At 30.5% G+C, this 15,782-nt stretch overlaps 1 protein-coding gene and 1 pseudogene across 6 annotated transcripts; both read right to left on the minus strand.

Annotated features, from left to right (window-relative positions):
* Positions 1-4,048: 4,048 nt before the first annotated feature.
* LOC114367083 lies at positions 4,049-7,367 on the minus strand (annotated as a pseudogene).
* A 2,124-nt stretch (positions 7,368-9,491) lies between these two features.
* Positions 9,492-13,517, minus strand: LOC114425627 (prosaposin-like). Of its 6 annotated transcripts, none has more exons than XM_028392566.1 (6): positions 13,377-13,517; positions 12,354-12,440; positions 11,606-11,751; positions 11,246-11,443; positions 10,656-10,715; positions 9,492-9,895 (listed from the first exon to the last, which is right to left on the minus strand). In XM_028392566.1, exons 2-6 carry the CDS (start codon positions 12,433-12,435, stop codon positions 9,752-9,754), a joined length of 630 nt encoding a protein of 209 aa, XP_028248367.1. In that variant the 5' UTR covers positions 12,436-12,440; positions 13,377-13,517; the 3' UTR covers positions 9,492-9,751. The 6 variants fall into 6 exon arrangements, with proteins under 6 accessions (XP_028248367.1, XP_028248364.1, XP_028248369.1 ...); XM_028392563.1 differs by having other exon boundaries at positions 12,345-12,440; XM_028392568.1 differs by having other exon boundaries at positions 12,354-12,470; positions 13,377-13,497.
* Between the last annotated feature and the right edge of the window lie 2,265 nt (positions 13,518-15,782).

Genomic DNA, 15,782 nt, shown 5'->3' on the forward strand with positions numbered 1-15,782 from the left:
TTTATTGTGACCCTTCATAAGATTGATGGGTTACCTTTTTTCTTAAAAATAAAATAAAATGAAGGTCTCTGCGCTTACTCTATTTTTTTGGTTTTAAAAAAAACAATATGAATTATAAATATTGCGATCGTACCGTTGGGTTTATCGCTTTACAAATTTATGACTTTGAAATTTTTTTTGGCAATACGTGTTGATTGAGTTCTGAGTATTTTAAATAGCAAATGAACGATTCATTTGCCATTTGATATGAGCTCTTTATAGAAAGTAAATTACTTGCTATAATTTCACAATTCCATCTAAATTCATTGACTTATTTTTATCTTTAAAAAGAAGAAAAGAAAAATCTTAAAAAAATTTATCATGTAATAATTTTCTACCAAATCCTTCTTTGGATTTCTCATAATGCCAAAAATTAGACCCAAAAAAAAATAGTTATAAGGAGGCTTAGTAAAGTTGTACTAAAAAAAACACGACATATTTGTACAATCATGTCATTTTTTAAAAATAATGTACATATATAGTTCTTGTAATGGCATTGGCCCGCACTACATTATTTTGGTTGGATAAGAGACCTCTAATTTGTGTCAATCTCTCTCTACTAACTATTATATTATTTATTTCTTAAAAAAATATTATATTATTTGTTATATTTTATTATTCTCTTTTAATTGTATAAATATTTTTTTCTTCTCAAAATAAATAAATAGGCATGAATTTCAGTATTACTTTGTGTATGGTGTCCTTAGAAAATAAATACTACACTAATATATTATAATTATCTTAATTAAGTGGTTCATAATTCAAATCATATTTGATTCTTAAATATGAAAAAAAATCATATTGAAAAAAAAGTATTTTTCTTATGTTGACTCAAGGTTTTTAATGAAAATTTATAATTTATTTGTAGTTGAAACAACTTCAAATTAATATGATTAAAAAAAATACTATAACTACCTTTGGCTAAGCCATTTTTTAAAATTAGTAAGCCTTGTTCTCAAGTGACCATAACTTTTCCATTTTTTTTTATTGGACATTCAGTTTTTCCTTCAATAGACTTTATTTTAATTTGTTGTGGCCAATCAGTACTAATACTATAGGCCAGAAGCATTTCGGTGGGCGTTATAAATTATCAGCCATAAAAAGTACTAGTATGATTGAACAACTTGCCCAAAAAAAAAACAATAGGGTTGAACAACTTAGCCGTAAAATTATATATTTATAATTTTTTCAAAGGATTCTTTTGGAAAGAGCTGAGACTTATTATCCTTACTCTCTAAACCATTCCTGACCATGAAAAAACATAAAATAATTATAATAAGTCACAATAATACTAATGTTGATTTCATTAATTTTATTTTTATGTTTTTTTATTTCTTTTAATGTAACATTGTCATATGTTACTTGCTGATACTAAGAAGATCCAAATCTAATAAAAGTATAATCTAAAGGATGAATGGTTACTTTTATTCTTAAAAATATAAAAACGATGATGATTTAATCTCTAAAAAAACAAAAAAATAGATTTAATATCTAGATGTGGAAAAAATACCATAAGTATGTTGCCATGCATTAAGTGTATATTTTATTCAGGTGCACATATATCATTACTTCAAATTTTGTAATTGGATAGTTGAAAGTTCAACTGGTCTATTCAAATGTTTTACATCAATTTTGATTGATTTGCACTGTAGTCTAACATGAATTTGATTTTAATAGTAAACCAAAATGACTAAGCGTTTGTTTCAAAATCAAGTTGGTTGGATTGTTCAACCCAGTTTGGTATTTCCTATAATAAATGCGAGTTATGTGTGGATTAACTTGACAAATAAACTAAACGTTTGTTGACAAAATAAACTTTAAAAGTCTAAAACACTGAAAATTTAAACTTTAATTATAAAATTATATGGTGACAAATGCTTAATGCTATCATTTCTGAGCCAACTATTCCAATAATAATAATAATAATAATAATAGAGAATCATATATACCCACAGACACACAGTGACAATTAATGAAAATCATACACGCACGCATGCAATGAGCTCGCACAAATAATGACAACAAAATTTAAAACGAGACTTTAAATGTCTGGCATATATTATATGCTATATACGAAACATTTTATGACTTCAATGCATACTTGGATGAGTTATTGACAAATGACAATAACGTATGGTTCAAAAGAAGTACCTCGAAGGAGCTGAAGTTTTTCATTCACAAGCCAAAAGGCCATATAATAATTAATTGATGAGTTTAGACCAAACAACTGAAATAATGCCACAGCCTCATGTTATTACGCATAGTCCCACATGAAGCTTTCCATTGATGAAGTGGATGACTTCACTCCACAAAACCCAAATTCAAACATAAATTATGGAGGGATATTTTCCTCAACTCAACAATGCTGGCAAAGGACAGATTAAGATTTTCTCATTTGGTTTGGATTATGTTAGGAGAGACAGATCGAGACAAAACAATTACAATAAATTTTACTTCGGGTTTAATAGGCATTGGGTACTAAGGTTCCTACTAAATTCTTATACTGTTAAATCAATTAAAAATCAGCTTTGATGTAAGTTTTAAAATAATTTTTACAATGTAAGTAAACTTATTATACATAACAGTATAATTATTACAATGTAAGTAAACTTATTATACATAACAGTTTGTGATTCAATGCATATATATACTATTTTTTCTTTTATTTTTTTATCTTTCTTTTCTGTGACATGTCATTGTCATATTATTTGTTAACAAGAGAGAATTCAAATCCACACAAACACTATATACGTATACATCAAGTATCAACACATCATGAACCATACCATATTGTTATCATCTTTCTCTATAGCATGTGAAAATCACACCTGGGTGGACCCTCTATGACTATACGCAGGGACCAGAATACACAGTGTTGTGTCCAATCCAAACAGGTTAAGAAAAACTAGTGGTCCTGTATATAGGAAAGGAAAATTATATCATATCACCCTCAAGATCTATCCGGTTTCCTGTATATTATCCAACGGCTTGGAAATATAGCAATGCTACTTAAATGTCATCTCTGTCCATTCTGTTTGAAGTTGTCACCACAAACAGTTTTTTAACTTGATTGTTGTGTTATAACTTATACATGAACCATCGATTTTCAGTGGCCAGAATGATTCTAGCACTAAAGACACACCATGTAGCTATCAAAAAGATTTGTTACAAGAGGAGTGCTACGTTCTTTTTAACAATATATATTCATGACTAAAATTTATTGAAAACTTTAAAATTATGAATATAATTTATTAAGTAAGAAGCAAGACTCACAAAATTTGGTTATTTACAATAAATTTCAATTAATAATAAAGAGTGTGTTATAAACAAAATTATTTGATAGTAAGATTATCAGTATCCATGATCTTGACTAATCTTTATATGAAAACATATTCAAGTTTTATAATTTACCAAAAAAATTTTTAAAAACATAATTATGTGTCATGCAGAAATTAATCAAGACTATGATGGTATCAGGCCATCTAATAATTTCATGTTACAAAGAGTGTTGTTAATACTTCTTTTTGTTACAATATCAATTTTTTTTAATGGCAGTGACGATCGAGCAAATAAATTGGAAACAAACAAACGAATGAATTAAGAAACTAGCTATGATGGACATAGAAAGGGTAAAGGTGTTGGAATTGCAATACAGTGTGAAATGAAGGGAAAAAAGAGTTGAGCTTTTACTGCAGTAATGGGAAATTCATACTGAAACAGGTAGAACAACATGCTTCCAGAATGAAGAAATACAAATAACACAACAATTTATCATTTAGGAATTTTACAATTCATGAGTAGATATTTCAAAGCAAAAGCGCACATGGATAAAAGGAATTTAGTTCCTCTTAGAGAAAGTGTGCAAATTAAGAAAGTAGAGATATATTTAGTTACCCTTAATTTAAAGTGAATTAAATTTATGCAGCACTTTAATTCAAATCCAAAAAGGTAGACGCATTGTTAATCTCTAACTTTACACATCTTACTCTTAATTTACCAACCCCAAATAAAAGCATTCAGAATTTTAACATAGATACCATAAAATCCAGATTTTCTTTTTAAGGATCTGCATGTAAACATTCAAATATGTATTGACAAATTATTAAACAAACTTGAGTATCACAATCACTACATAGGAAGACTTGACTTTTCTAATGACCTATAGACACATAATTAGATAGTATTAAAAACTTGACACTGATAATGTATAGAATTTGTGCTCTCCCTCTCCCTCATTGTGTTGTTATATATATGGCAATCTTCTGCAGCAAGTACATCACAAATCTGTTAGAACGTTGTTTCCATAAGAATCTGAAAGAAAGGTTTGCTGGCCAGCCACTGTTGAAGATTTGCATGGCATATATGGCAGTGCAAATATCTGTGCTCTCCAGGAATTTCTCTGCATTGTCAAAAACCAAGGGTCCATACTCCAAAACCATTCTCTTGCACTGCAAACAATTTGGAAGATAAATAAAATAATCAAAATCAAAATGGGATTAGGAAGATTATGCTATTGTGCAGTTTCTACACAACACTACATATTGCCCTTCATAATGTACAATAACATATAGGCAATCCAGATCCTGCAATAACTATCCTTGATTCAGAAAATCCTTCCTCCAAGTATCAGAAGATAATTGTTGTGAGTTTGTTTCTGTAGGAGGTGCAACGACCATCCAAAAAAATTTCACACTAGAGTCAGTTATTGATGTTAAGGAGGCTGCCAAGTGACCCAAGTCCATGAAATTATCATTGCAAGGAAATTACCGTGGTTCCAAGCATGATAGTTTCCAATTTGGTCACTAGGATAGAATTTGAAAATTGAAGCTTCATATGACTGAATATGAACTGAGGAGAATGGACGAATTTGCCAGATTTTTCTCACCTTATTTGCATACTTCTCCACTGAATTGCACACCTTCAGTGATGTCTCAATTATCTCTAGCTGACATTTCAAAATAAATGGTTAAAGATATATTCAACAAAAGATAATCTAAACCAAGCAGGGGCAGTAGTAGGTTTAAAATATTGGAGGGGTCAAAGAAAAAATAGTAGAGGACTTTTAATTTCAAAGTTTTGTAGTAACAGTGTAGAACCAGAAACTATAGAGAAAGTTTGCCCATATCAGGAAAGATGCAGTACAATATCACGCCACAGTGCCACACTTCATTGGAGTAACAGAAAGATGAAATTACTTACCTTAGTGTCACTGTCTTTCAACTTAGCCGATAGAGTTGAAACAGTATCTTTGCAAAACCCACTGGTATCTTCTTGAACTAGCAAGGAAATATATGTAATGAGCTGACAGAGATTGACCTTGTGGCAGAATTCTCCAGGCTGGATTGTAACTATTTCTAAGAAGAAAAGAGGAGCATAATAGTCCACCAAAGTAATGCACTGTGCAATACAGAAGAAACAGATGAATTCATACAGGATCTCATAAATTGTGATTCATTCAGTTATGCTTCCTTAGAAATCTAAAATGTGTTGATGGTTGTTTGACCAGGTGAACTTTCACAAGTTTCACCAAGTTAGTTCATTGGACATCAAAACTTTGCTCGGTTAATCTTTATACGACAAGTTATTATAAGTTTCATATAGACCATCATGCATTGAGATTGAAGAGGGTGCCAAGAATTCTGTTTAAACATTAGAGAGCATAGTAGGAAATTAAAGTTGATTTTTACAACATCTGAGAACAATTGCAGCATCTAAACCAGAACAATAAGAGATCCAGAAAATGACCAACCTTCTGCTTAAAAGAGGAAGTTTGGTGGCAAATGTTGTGCAGGATGTCAATGATCTCTTGCTGGGTCTTGTTTTCATTCAGATAATCAAGTACCTTAGTAGAATATTCTTCACAAAGTGCACACGCATCTGGTTTTCTGCTTAGTTCTGAAATTTGAAGATAGGTCAACAAGATATTTACACCGCATTTGCATTTCAAACTATATTTAACAGAAAATTATTCAGTTTCAAAGATATGCACATGATGTTCAATCAACCCACATTTGCATCAGTGGACTAATGAAAAGTAGAAAGCCTATCAAATTGACTAGTAGTTTTGACAAAATTGGCACCATTAGTATTAAACTTAAGAGTGTTTAAGTTAAAATTCTTCACTTCATTCTTCACCTACACTATAGCATGTCATCTAAAGAAAAAAGGTTTCTGATAAAATTGAAACTCATTAAGTTTACATGGTTGAACTATAATACCATTACTTCAATACTCCTTCCCATTCTCGCGTCACTTATCTCACCTCAATAATTTCTAACTATAAACTTTTCGAACCACCCTTAATTTTAATCTGATCTTACTTTTGACAATTGACTAGTTGCCAATGCCAACATTTTTCTAAGAGTTGGTGGGTATAATGTATGCATAACCAACCTGCCACTCCTCAAATTTTTCACGTTCACCAAACAGACTAAAAATGGGGGACTGAAAATGTCATGTACAATACATGCTTCTTCCACTCTATTGACTTCCTAAGCAGGATAGTAAAAATCAAAGAAAGAAAAAAATGAAATTAGGGAATGATGTTATGAGAAGTGTCAGAGTTTGCTGTATTACTGCTTAATAGATCAGGTTTAGCCAGTTCTCTAGCATCACAAGCCCATGCAGCACCCAATACAACAAGAAACAAGAGTCCCATTCTCCCCTCCATGGTTCCTATAACAAAACATTTTTTTTTAGCATGACAACTTCCATCAGGGAAAAGATAGAATTTAATTAAAATTTCAGGGCTATGATATTCCAATTTCCAAACATTTATTAAAGGAAATAAGAATTGACAGAAGGGCATTAATGAAATATGATTTACTCAGACACAAAGATGAACACACAGAAGCAGAGATATATACTCAGACACCGTATATTTTTATGATGTCAAACTCTTAAATCACCTAATGGACTTCAAAAGTTACATGGCACAATTCTTAATTGAGTTGATATAATCAAACCAAAAAGCTTGCAACTCAGTTCATGCTCCCCCTAGAAAAGAAAATCTGGTTGAGAAAATTATGTCAGCGATGATAAACCATTAAACCAATGATCAAAAGTGAAAAAGAACCAGAAAAAACAGAATCTGACCGAAGTGCTGAACCATGATGTCTTCCAACACAGATTATAGAAAGTGAAGTAGTAGCAACTAGCAAGGCCAATTAAGATAACAACATGCAATAGTTGAATGCATCACATGATATGGGAATAAAAAAGACCAGTGGGATAAAATTTAATTTTGAGGATTAGTGGGTGGCAAGTAAAGAGAAAAAAAAATACTATTTTTCTGAGTGGTTTTCATTGGAAGCAACATAAACAAGGAATGAAGAGAAGAAAGACTATTACTTTATTTTATTTTTCTTGAAAAGAAATGATGAGAAGAATGGAAACGAGGTGGCAGTGATTCCTTGCTGGAACTTGGGAGTGTCGTGTTGTTTGGTGCAATGAATGGTTCAGAATCAAGGAGGGTGGGTCTAGCTTTGTTTGATGAACAAATCAAGATGCTTAATCTGTGAGGTTGTCTCTCCCAAAAGTAAAATCTGATAAAGACTTTACCGAGATAACCGAAAAAGTGAAAAGAAACACCATCAATATTGGTCTTAACCCTTAAGCAATAAAAGAACATTTTTTCCCACTTTCTATTTCAATTTGAATAAACAATATATGCCTCGATATTGATTTAATCATTTACTTTACTTTTCATGAAAATTATTCTAAAAATCATTTATTAAAAATATTTTTAAATTTATTAACAATGTATAATAGTTTTTTTTTTAGCAATGAGAGTGCAGCAGTTCTTTTGTTTTTTCTTTGCTTTTGAGAGAAAGTAAAAAGAAATTGTTTTCTTTTCTTGTTCGATTAACAACAATCAAAGGAATTTAATTCCTCTAAAATGATAAAGTGTGTAAATTAAAAATTGAAGACATATGTTTATTCTTAATTTAAAAATAGTTAAATTTATGATTTACTTTAATTCAAATCAAAGGTGGTAGATCCTTATTTTCTCACTAAATACATTTTCACACTTTAAATTTGACAAGCCCAAACAAAAGCATTCAGAATTTCGGCATAGAAACCATAAAAATATATACGAATTTTCTTTTGAAGAACTGCATGTAAACATCCAAATATGTATTGTCAAATAAACAAGCTAGACTATCACAACCAGTACATAGGAAGTTTCAACTTTTTTAATGATGTGCCGACATGCACATAGATAGTGTTAATTAAAAATATCGAATTGGTGCTCCCATTTCCCTTGTTATATTGTATATATTACAATCTTTTAGCAACATGTGAACCATAAATCAGGTAGAGCTTTGCATGCATGTATTTCAGTTCATATATCTGTATTCTCCAGGAATCTCTCTGCATGGTCAACAACCAAGGGTCCATACTCGAAAACCATCCTCTTGCACTGCAGAAAATTTGGAAGATTAATGAAAATTCCAAGTGAATTGATGGGAAAAAAATACTGGATTAGGAAAGTTATATGTTGTTGTGCACTTTCTATACAATGCAAAATTTCTTTGTTGTTCATGCATATTTGCTATTGCCTAGTTCATGATGTACAATAAAATGAATACTATAATGACTATCCTTGATGCAGAAAATCCTCCCGAGTATCTGAAGATAACTGTTGTAGAGTTTGTTTCTCTGGAAAAGGTGCAATGAACATACAAAAAGAAAACAAAAAATTGAAATCAGACAAATTAATAATAACTTAATGTTGAAATGCTTAGTTTAATTTTCCCGTGAAATACATGATTTTAAGAAAGATGGAGTAATTTCTCTTGTCTACTTCTTAACATAAGATCATGATCAGGTTGTTGATGTCTTCACTGACCCACTGTCAATCAAAATGTTCGAATTTCTGAGATCAAAACTTGGTGTGTTTAGGACATTTGATGTGAAGTCAAACTGTTGCTAAGTCAAATGTTCTAAATATCTACTGTTGTTTGGTGATAGGTTATTTTTCATTTGCTCTTCAGTTTATGATTGTGGATTATTTTTTAGGTCAAGATTTTAGTGGGTGGTCATTAGGATTTACAATTATTTGCTTAGTTTGAACAGGCGTGTAATGTTATCAATGAGAATACAGTAGTTTATCCTTCGTCGATTTTGCCAAAGTAAAAAAATTGTTTTCTTTTCTTGTTCAATTTCACAACTATCAAAGGAATTTAGTTTCTCTAAAATGATAAAGTGCGTGAATTAAAAAAAGTAAAGATATACATTTATCTTTTATTTAAAATGAATTAAACTTATGGTGTACTTTAAATTGAAGAAGAAGTTATAAGATTAACTTGATCGTAAAAAGAGAAAGAAAGAAAAAAATTATTATAGTTTTGATTCCCTGACCATCAGATAAAAAAATTAAATCAAAGGTGATCATGTCCTTATTTTCTCACTTTACAGATCTTCACAATTTATATTTGGCAGCCCCATGATAAAAGTATTCAGAATGTTAACATCCAATTATGTATTGTCAAATAATTAAACAAGCATGAGTATCACAGCCACTACGTAGAAAGTTTCAACCTTTTTAATGGTGTGCTGACACATAATTAGAAACTTAGATAGTATTAAGAATTTTACACTGATAATATATTGAATTTGTACTCTCCCTCCCCCTTATTACATTGAATATATGGCAATCTTTTTCAGCCAACAAGTGAAGCATAAATCTGGTAGAGCTTTGTTTCTATAATTAAGAGACTGAAAGAAATGCTTGCTGTCCAGCTACATCTGAAGATCTGCAGGCATGTATTATAGTGCATATATCTGTCGTCTCTAGGATTTTCTCTGCATGGTCAAAAATCAAGTGTCCATACTCGAAAACCATTCTCTTGCACTGCAACAAACAATTTGGAACATAAATGGAAAATCAAAGTCAAAATTATGTTCGAACTTTCTACACAATACTGTGTTGTTTTTATGTATAACAGCAAATATAAAGTGTAGTGGGTAAAGAAAAACAAAGAGGAAATTGTAAATACAGAAGGCTTATCTTATTCATATGCAAAACAGAACTGTTAACAGATAAATAAACCATTAACAGATCAGGCCTAAAAAATAGGAACAAAATAGAATCATCTGAATGGTATTGGATTTGATACCCTCAAGCAAATTTGAGCTATTGATGGAAAAAAATTGTGATTATTGGGAGGAAAGAATCCCACTAAAAGTGATTAGTCAGGTCCTCCAAATCGGTAGATATATATATATATATATATATTGGGATTCCAATCATCACAATAAATATATATATTTATTGGCCAGTTCACCTTGTACAACAAAATAGGCTATCCAGATTCTATAATGACCATCCTTGATTCAGAAAATCTTTCCTCGGAGTATCTGAAAATAATTGTTGGAGTTTGTTTGTTTCTCAAGGAGGTATGAGCATACAGAAAAAAAAAAAATCCACTACAGTATATTATTGATGGTAAGTAGCCGGCCAAGTCCATGAAATTATCATTGCAAGGAAATTTCTGGGGTTCCAAGGATGATAATTTATAATTTGGTCGATAGGATAAAAGTTAAAAAAATGAAACTTCATATGATTGAGTACGAATTGAGGAAAATGGAGGAATTTATTAGATTTTTCTTACCTTATTTGCATACTTCTCCACTGAATTGCACACCTTTAGTAACGTCTCAATTATCTCTAGCTGACATTTTAAAATAAATGGTTAGCATTTTATTCAACAAAAGATAATCTAAACCAAGCAGGGGTAGTACTAGGATTACGACATTGGAGTGGTCAAAGTAAAGATTGTGTTTTAAGAGAACAAAGATGGTAGAAATCTACATATTACATATATTTTTCCTTTTTTTCCACTCATATTATAATATACATCCATATGCTCCTACCCCTGAACATTATAATGAAATATTGTGTATATACATCCATATGCTCCTACCCCTGAACATTATAACAAGATTCCTTTTTTATTTGATTGAAACCATAAAAGAAAGTCTAATTTGCAATCAAAATATCCATACAATCATTTTAAAACTGTGGAAGTAATTCAAGTATGCAACAACCATCAAAGTTTTGTGGTAGATGAAAGCCGTATAAAAGTAAAAACTAAAGAAAAAGTTTCCTCACATCCGGACAGATGAAGTAAAATTTCACCTCACAGTGCAACACTTCATTGGAGTAGCAGAAACATGAGATGATTATTGTTACAACATTTACCTTAGTATCACTCTCCTTCAACTTTTCCAATAGAGTTGAAACAGTATCTTGGCAAAACTCACAGCTATCATCTTGAACTTTCAAGGCAATATATGCAATTTTCTGACAGAGATTGACCTTGTGGCAGAATTCTCCAGGCTGAATTGTAGCTACTTCAGAGAAGAAAAGAGGAGCATAAAAGTCCACCAAAGCAACGCACTGTTTAATACAGAAGAAACAGATGATTGAGAATGAAGAGAATTCTGTATGTTGTTTAAACATTAGAGACCATAGTGGGAAATTAAAACTTTATTTTCACAACAACTTATAACAACTAGAGTATCTAAACCACAACACAAGAGATCCAAAAGGATGACCAACCTTCTGCTTGAAAGAGGGAAGCTGGTGGCAAGTGTTGTGCAGGATATTAATGATCTCTGTCTCGGTCTTGTTTTCATGTAGATAATCAAGTGCCTTGGTAATATATTCCTCACAAAGTGCACACACATCCGGCTTTATGCTTAGTTCTACAATTTGAAGATAGGTCAACAAAATTACTTATGTCACATTTGTATTTTAAACTATATTTAACAGAAAATCATTCAAAGCAAAGTTCCAAAGATTTGAACAAAATGTCATCTTTGATAAAAAAAAAAAAAAAAGCTTTTGATAAAATTGAAAATTATTAGTCATGCTTAGAAGAAGAAATGACATATTAATGTTAGACCAGGTGCTTCAATCCCATCAAGGGAAGAGCCTCTGGAAAATGATCAGAGCAATTCAATCAACAGTGTCTGATTTGAGATTACACAAAATTTGTAAACCTCAATAATTCCAAAATCCAAACTATAAACTTTTCAAACCACCCTTTATTTTAGTCTGATCTTTTGACAATTGACTAGTTGTCAATACCTTCATTTTTTTAATTGTTCATAGGTAAAATCTATGCATAAATAACCTGCTACTCCTTAAATTTTTCACATTCACCAAAACATATTAATAAATGGGGGTCTGAAATTTTAAAATATCAAGTACAATACATGCCTCTACTCTACTGTCTTCCTAAGCAGGATAATAAAAAGCAAAGAAAGGCAAGAATGAAATTAGTGAGCAATGTTACCGGAAGTACCAGAGTTAGTCAGTTCCCTTGAATCACATGCCCAAGCAGCACCTAATACAACAAGAAACAAGAGTCCCGTTCTCCCTTCCATGGTTTCTATACCAAAATAATTATTTTTAATGACAACTTCCATCACGAAAAAAAGATAGAAATTAATCAAAATTTCAGGGCTATTAGAAACCTCAAAGATAAAGATCTGACATTCCAAACATTTGCTAAATGAAATAAGAATTGATTGAAGGGCATATCAAAATATGATGCCATTTTGATAGAACAACATCATCAATTAAATATAATTTACTCAGACACTCTCTTATCACACTTGTAAAAATATATACCATATTGGTTTTTAGCACAAAGTTGGACACAAGACAAAAAAAGGCATATTAAGAGTTAAGAGTTAAGACCATTTATTTTTATGATCTCAAACTCTTAGATCACCTTATGTACTTCAAAAGTAACATGGCGCAACTGAGTTGATATGATCAAAGCCAAAAAAACATGCAATTCAGTTTATGCTTCCCCCAGAAATGAAAATCCCAGTTGAGAATGATTTTGTCAGCAATGATAATCATAAACCAACGATGCAAACTAAAAAAGAACCAGAAAAAAAAAATCTGGCTGAACCATGATGTCATCCAACACAGAACTTTAATTGATTTGATATAATCAAGCAAAAAAAAAACATGTAATTCAGTTCATGCTCCCCCAGAAAAGAAAATCCCAGTTGAGAATAACTTTGTCAGCAATAACCAACGATCAAAACTGAAAAAGAACCAGAAAAAACAGAATCTGGCTGAACCATGATGTCATCCAACACGGATAATAGAAATTAGCAAGACCAATTAACATAACTAGTTAACAACAAACAATAGTTGAATAGATCACATGATCAGATGAAAAAAAAAGTTGTTGGAAATGATAAATTTTGAGGATTGATAGGTGGCAAGCAAAGAGAAAAAAGAACACTACTTTTCTGAGTGGTTTTCCTTGGAAGCAAAGCAAGCAAGGAATGAAGAGAAGATAGAATACCTTTTTTGTGGAAAAAGAAGTGATGAGAAGAAGAATTGAAGATAATGGAAACAAGGTGGTAGTGAAGTGAATCCTCGTAGGAACTTATAGTGTCGTGTTAGTTGGTGAAAAACTGAAATATGGTTGGTTTGCTATCGTCACTTGCATTGGTTGGTACTTTTATTGCAAAGTGAGTTTCTTGGAACTTGAGAAAGGCTTCAGTGTGGGAAGCCTCATGGAGAGGATTGTGTGCCTCACACTTTATCATTACGTGGCAGAATCAGGGAAGGGGTCTAGCTTTGGTGAACAAAACCAACGACCCTTATTATGTGATGTTGACATTCCAAGAGAAAAATGAAAAATATCTCAAAGACTTTAACCACGAGTATTTATAGATTATCTATCAATCAAATATTTACATCAATCATAAGAATCAAACTTACATTTTTTTAAAATTTCATTTGATTCCTTATGAAGATTATCATCTTTATCTTTATTGGTTCAAATACTTTAACTACAGAACCGAAAAAGTGAAAAGGAAATTCATTAGTCTTAACTCTTACGCAATCTCTGGTGTTCCGTTCTACTTTGATCTTTTCTATAATTTTAAAAATGCATACTCTATCTTTTTGGAAAATAAAAAATTCATACGGTCACAGTTGTACATTTACCTGATATGTTAATATTTTCGATTAGTGACTATTGCAAACTAGGGTAATTCACTAATTCGAAACAAATAAAGAACCATTCAATATAATGACTATAAGTTATTTTAGTAAGTTTTTTATTTTTTTTAATAACTGAAAATTTTAGTGATTATTTGATAAGTAAACTTTTTTTTAATAGTTTCTAACATTTCTTGTTTAATATTTTTTAAAATGCATACTTTTAGTTTTTGATATTTTTTTCACTTTTATCCTTACATATTTATTTATTTTCTTTATTATTTTTTATAAAAAAAATCATGTATTACTATTTTTTTATTTTATATTTTTTAGTTACTTTAACATTAAGTTTTATCGAATATTTTTAATTTAATAATTTCATTTTTTAGCTATCAACTAAATTATGAGTTTTCAACTAGTGTTTTAATTAATTTCGCTAAAAAGATCGGCAATGTCGATGAAAAAATCCATAGGAAACGCATGAAAAAACGCTGGATGGAATTAATATAACATATATTATTAAAGCTTAAAAGGCAGTAATTTGTTTTATACTATACAGAGAAGAAAGAACAAATTTATGTACTTTTACGACATAAGTTTAAACATATTTTAGTACGGAAAGCAAAAAAAATATGAAAATAAGTTAATCATATATTTACTAAAATTAAAAAAAAATTTTTATAATTATTTTAATACTAATGGTCAAAATATAAAAAAAAATAGTTTATACATTGTTATTATAAATTAGTATACTATCAATACATTTGTAATTACTCTAGATATATGACTTTTAAAATATATAATTAAATAACGGTGCTAAAAATTTACGCTATTAATATATTTTAATTAAATTCTAAATTAGTGAATAAATAGTAGTAATTAATAAAAAAAACATGGTAAGAAAAATTATAATTATTCTCCAATGAAAGGAAGCATCGCGAAATCCGACAGAAATATTAAACGTGAGAAATCTACCAAAGCCGGTCCTTTTAACGCATGGCAAATTGGTGAAAGATTTTCATGCTTTTATAAAATTTAACATTTGGATAATGGTTCCACTTGCTCATCCATGTTTGGATTAGAGGAAAAAATTGAGGGAGAGGGAAATTTTTATTTTATTTTATTAGAGAAAATAAATAAATAAAAGTTAAGTTTTACGTACGATAATTTAATATTTTCTTTTTCTTAGTTTTTAATTCAGTATAAAAAAATCCTCTTTTTTTTTTTTTGAAGTTGTGAGCGGAAAATGAAAGTGTCTACTGTTCTGTTTAGATGGACTGAAAGCATTAGTGAAAGTTATCCAAAAATGTTGGGATTCCACACATTAGAGTTTCAACTCAAAAATAAAGTGTAAGAGGAATGAAAGTGCACATTAATTTGATGACCTTTTATGCTTCCGAAACTGCAGCTCGGAAATTCATTGGTGTATCCAGCATTTGTCTGTTCAATCTCAGACATTGTCCTCAAAACTTTTGATTTCGCAGATTCTCCCATTCTTTTAAAATTCTCCCATTCTTTAATTTCAGCATCTTTTGCTATTTGCAGCCTTAATCTGGTTTGGTTTAGCTCTTCCTCAAGAGAAGATATCTTTGAAGTATTTTGAGCTAACCTCTCACGTGTTTTCTCAAGTGAGATTCTTTCCTTCTCTAACCTCTTATTAAGCGATTCAACAGAAGTTCGGACGTCAGCAAGGTCATTAGTAGTTTTAGTTAAATTCAATTTGGCCTGCTTCAATTTCATTAGTATCAACCCAGGAGTAGAT

The sequence above is a fragment of the Glycine soja genome, chromosome 9 (genome assembly GCF_004193775.1).
Source record: "Glycine soja cultivar W05 chromosome 9, ASM419377v2, whole genome shotgun sequence".
NCBI lineage: Eukaryota > Viridiplantae > Streptophyta > Magnoliopsida > Fabales > Fabaceae > Glycine > Glycine soja.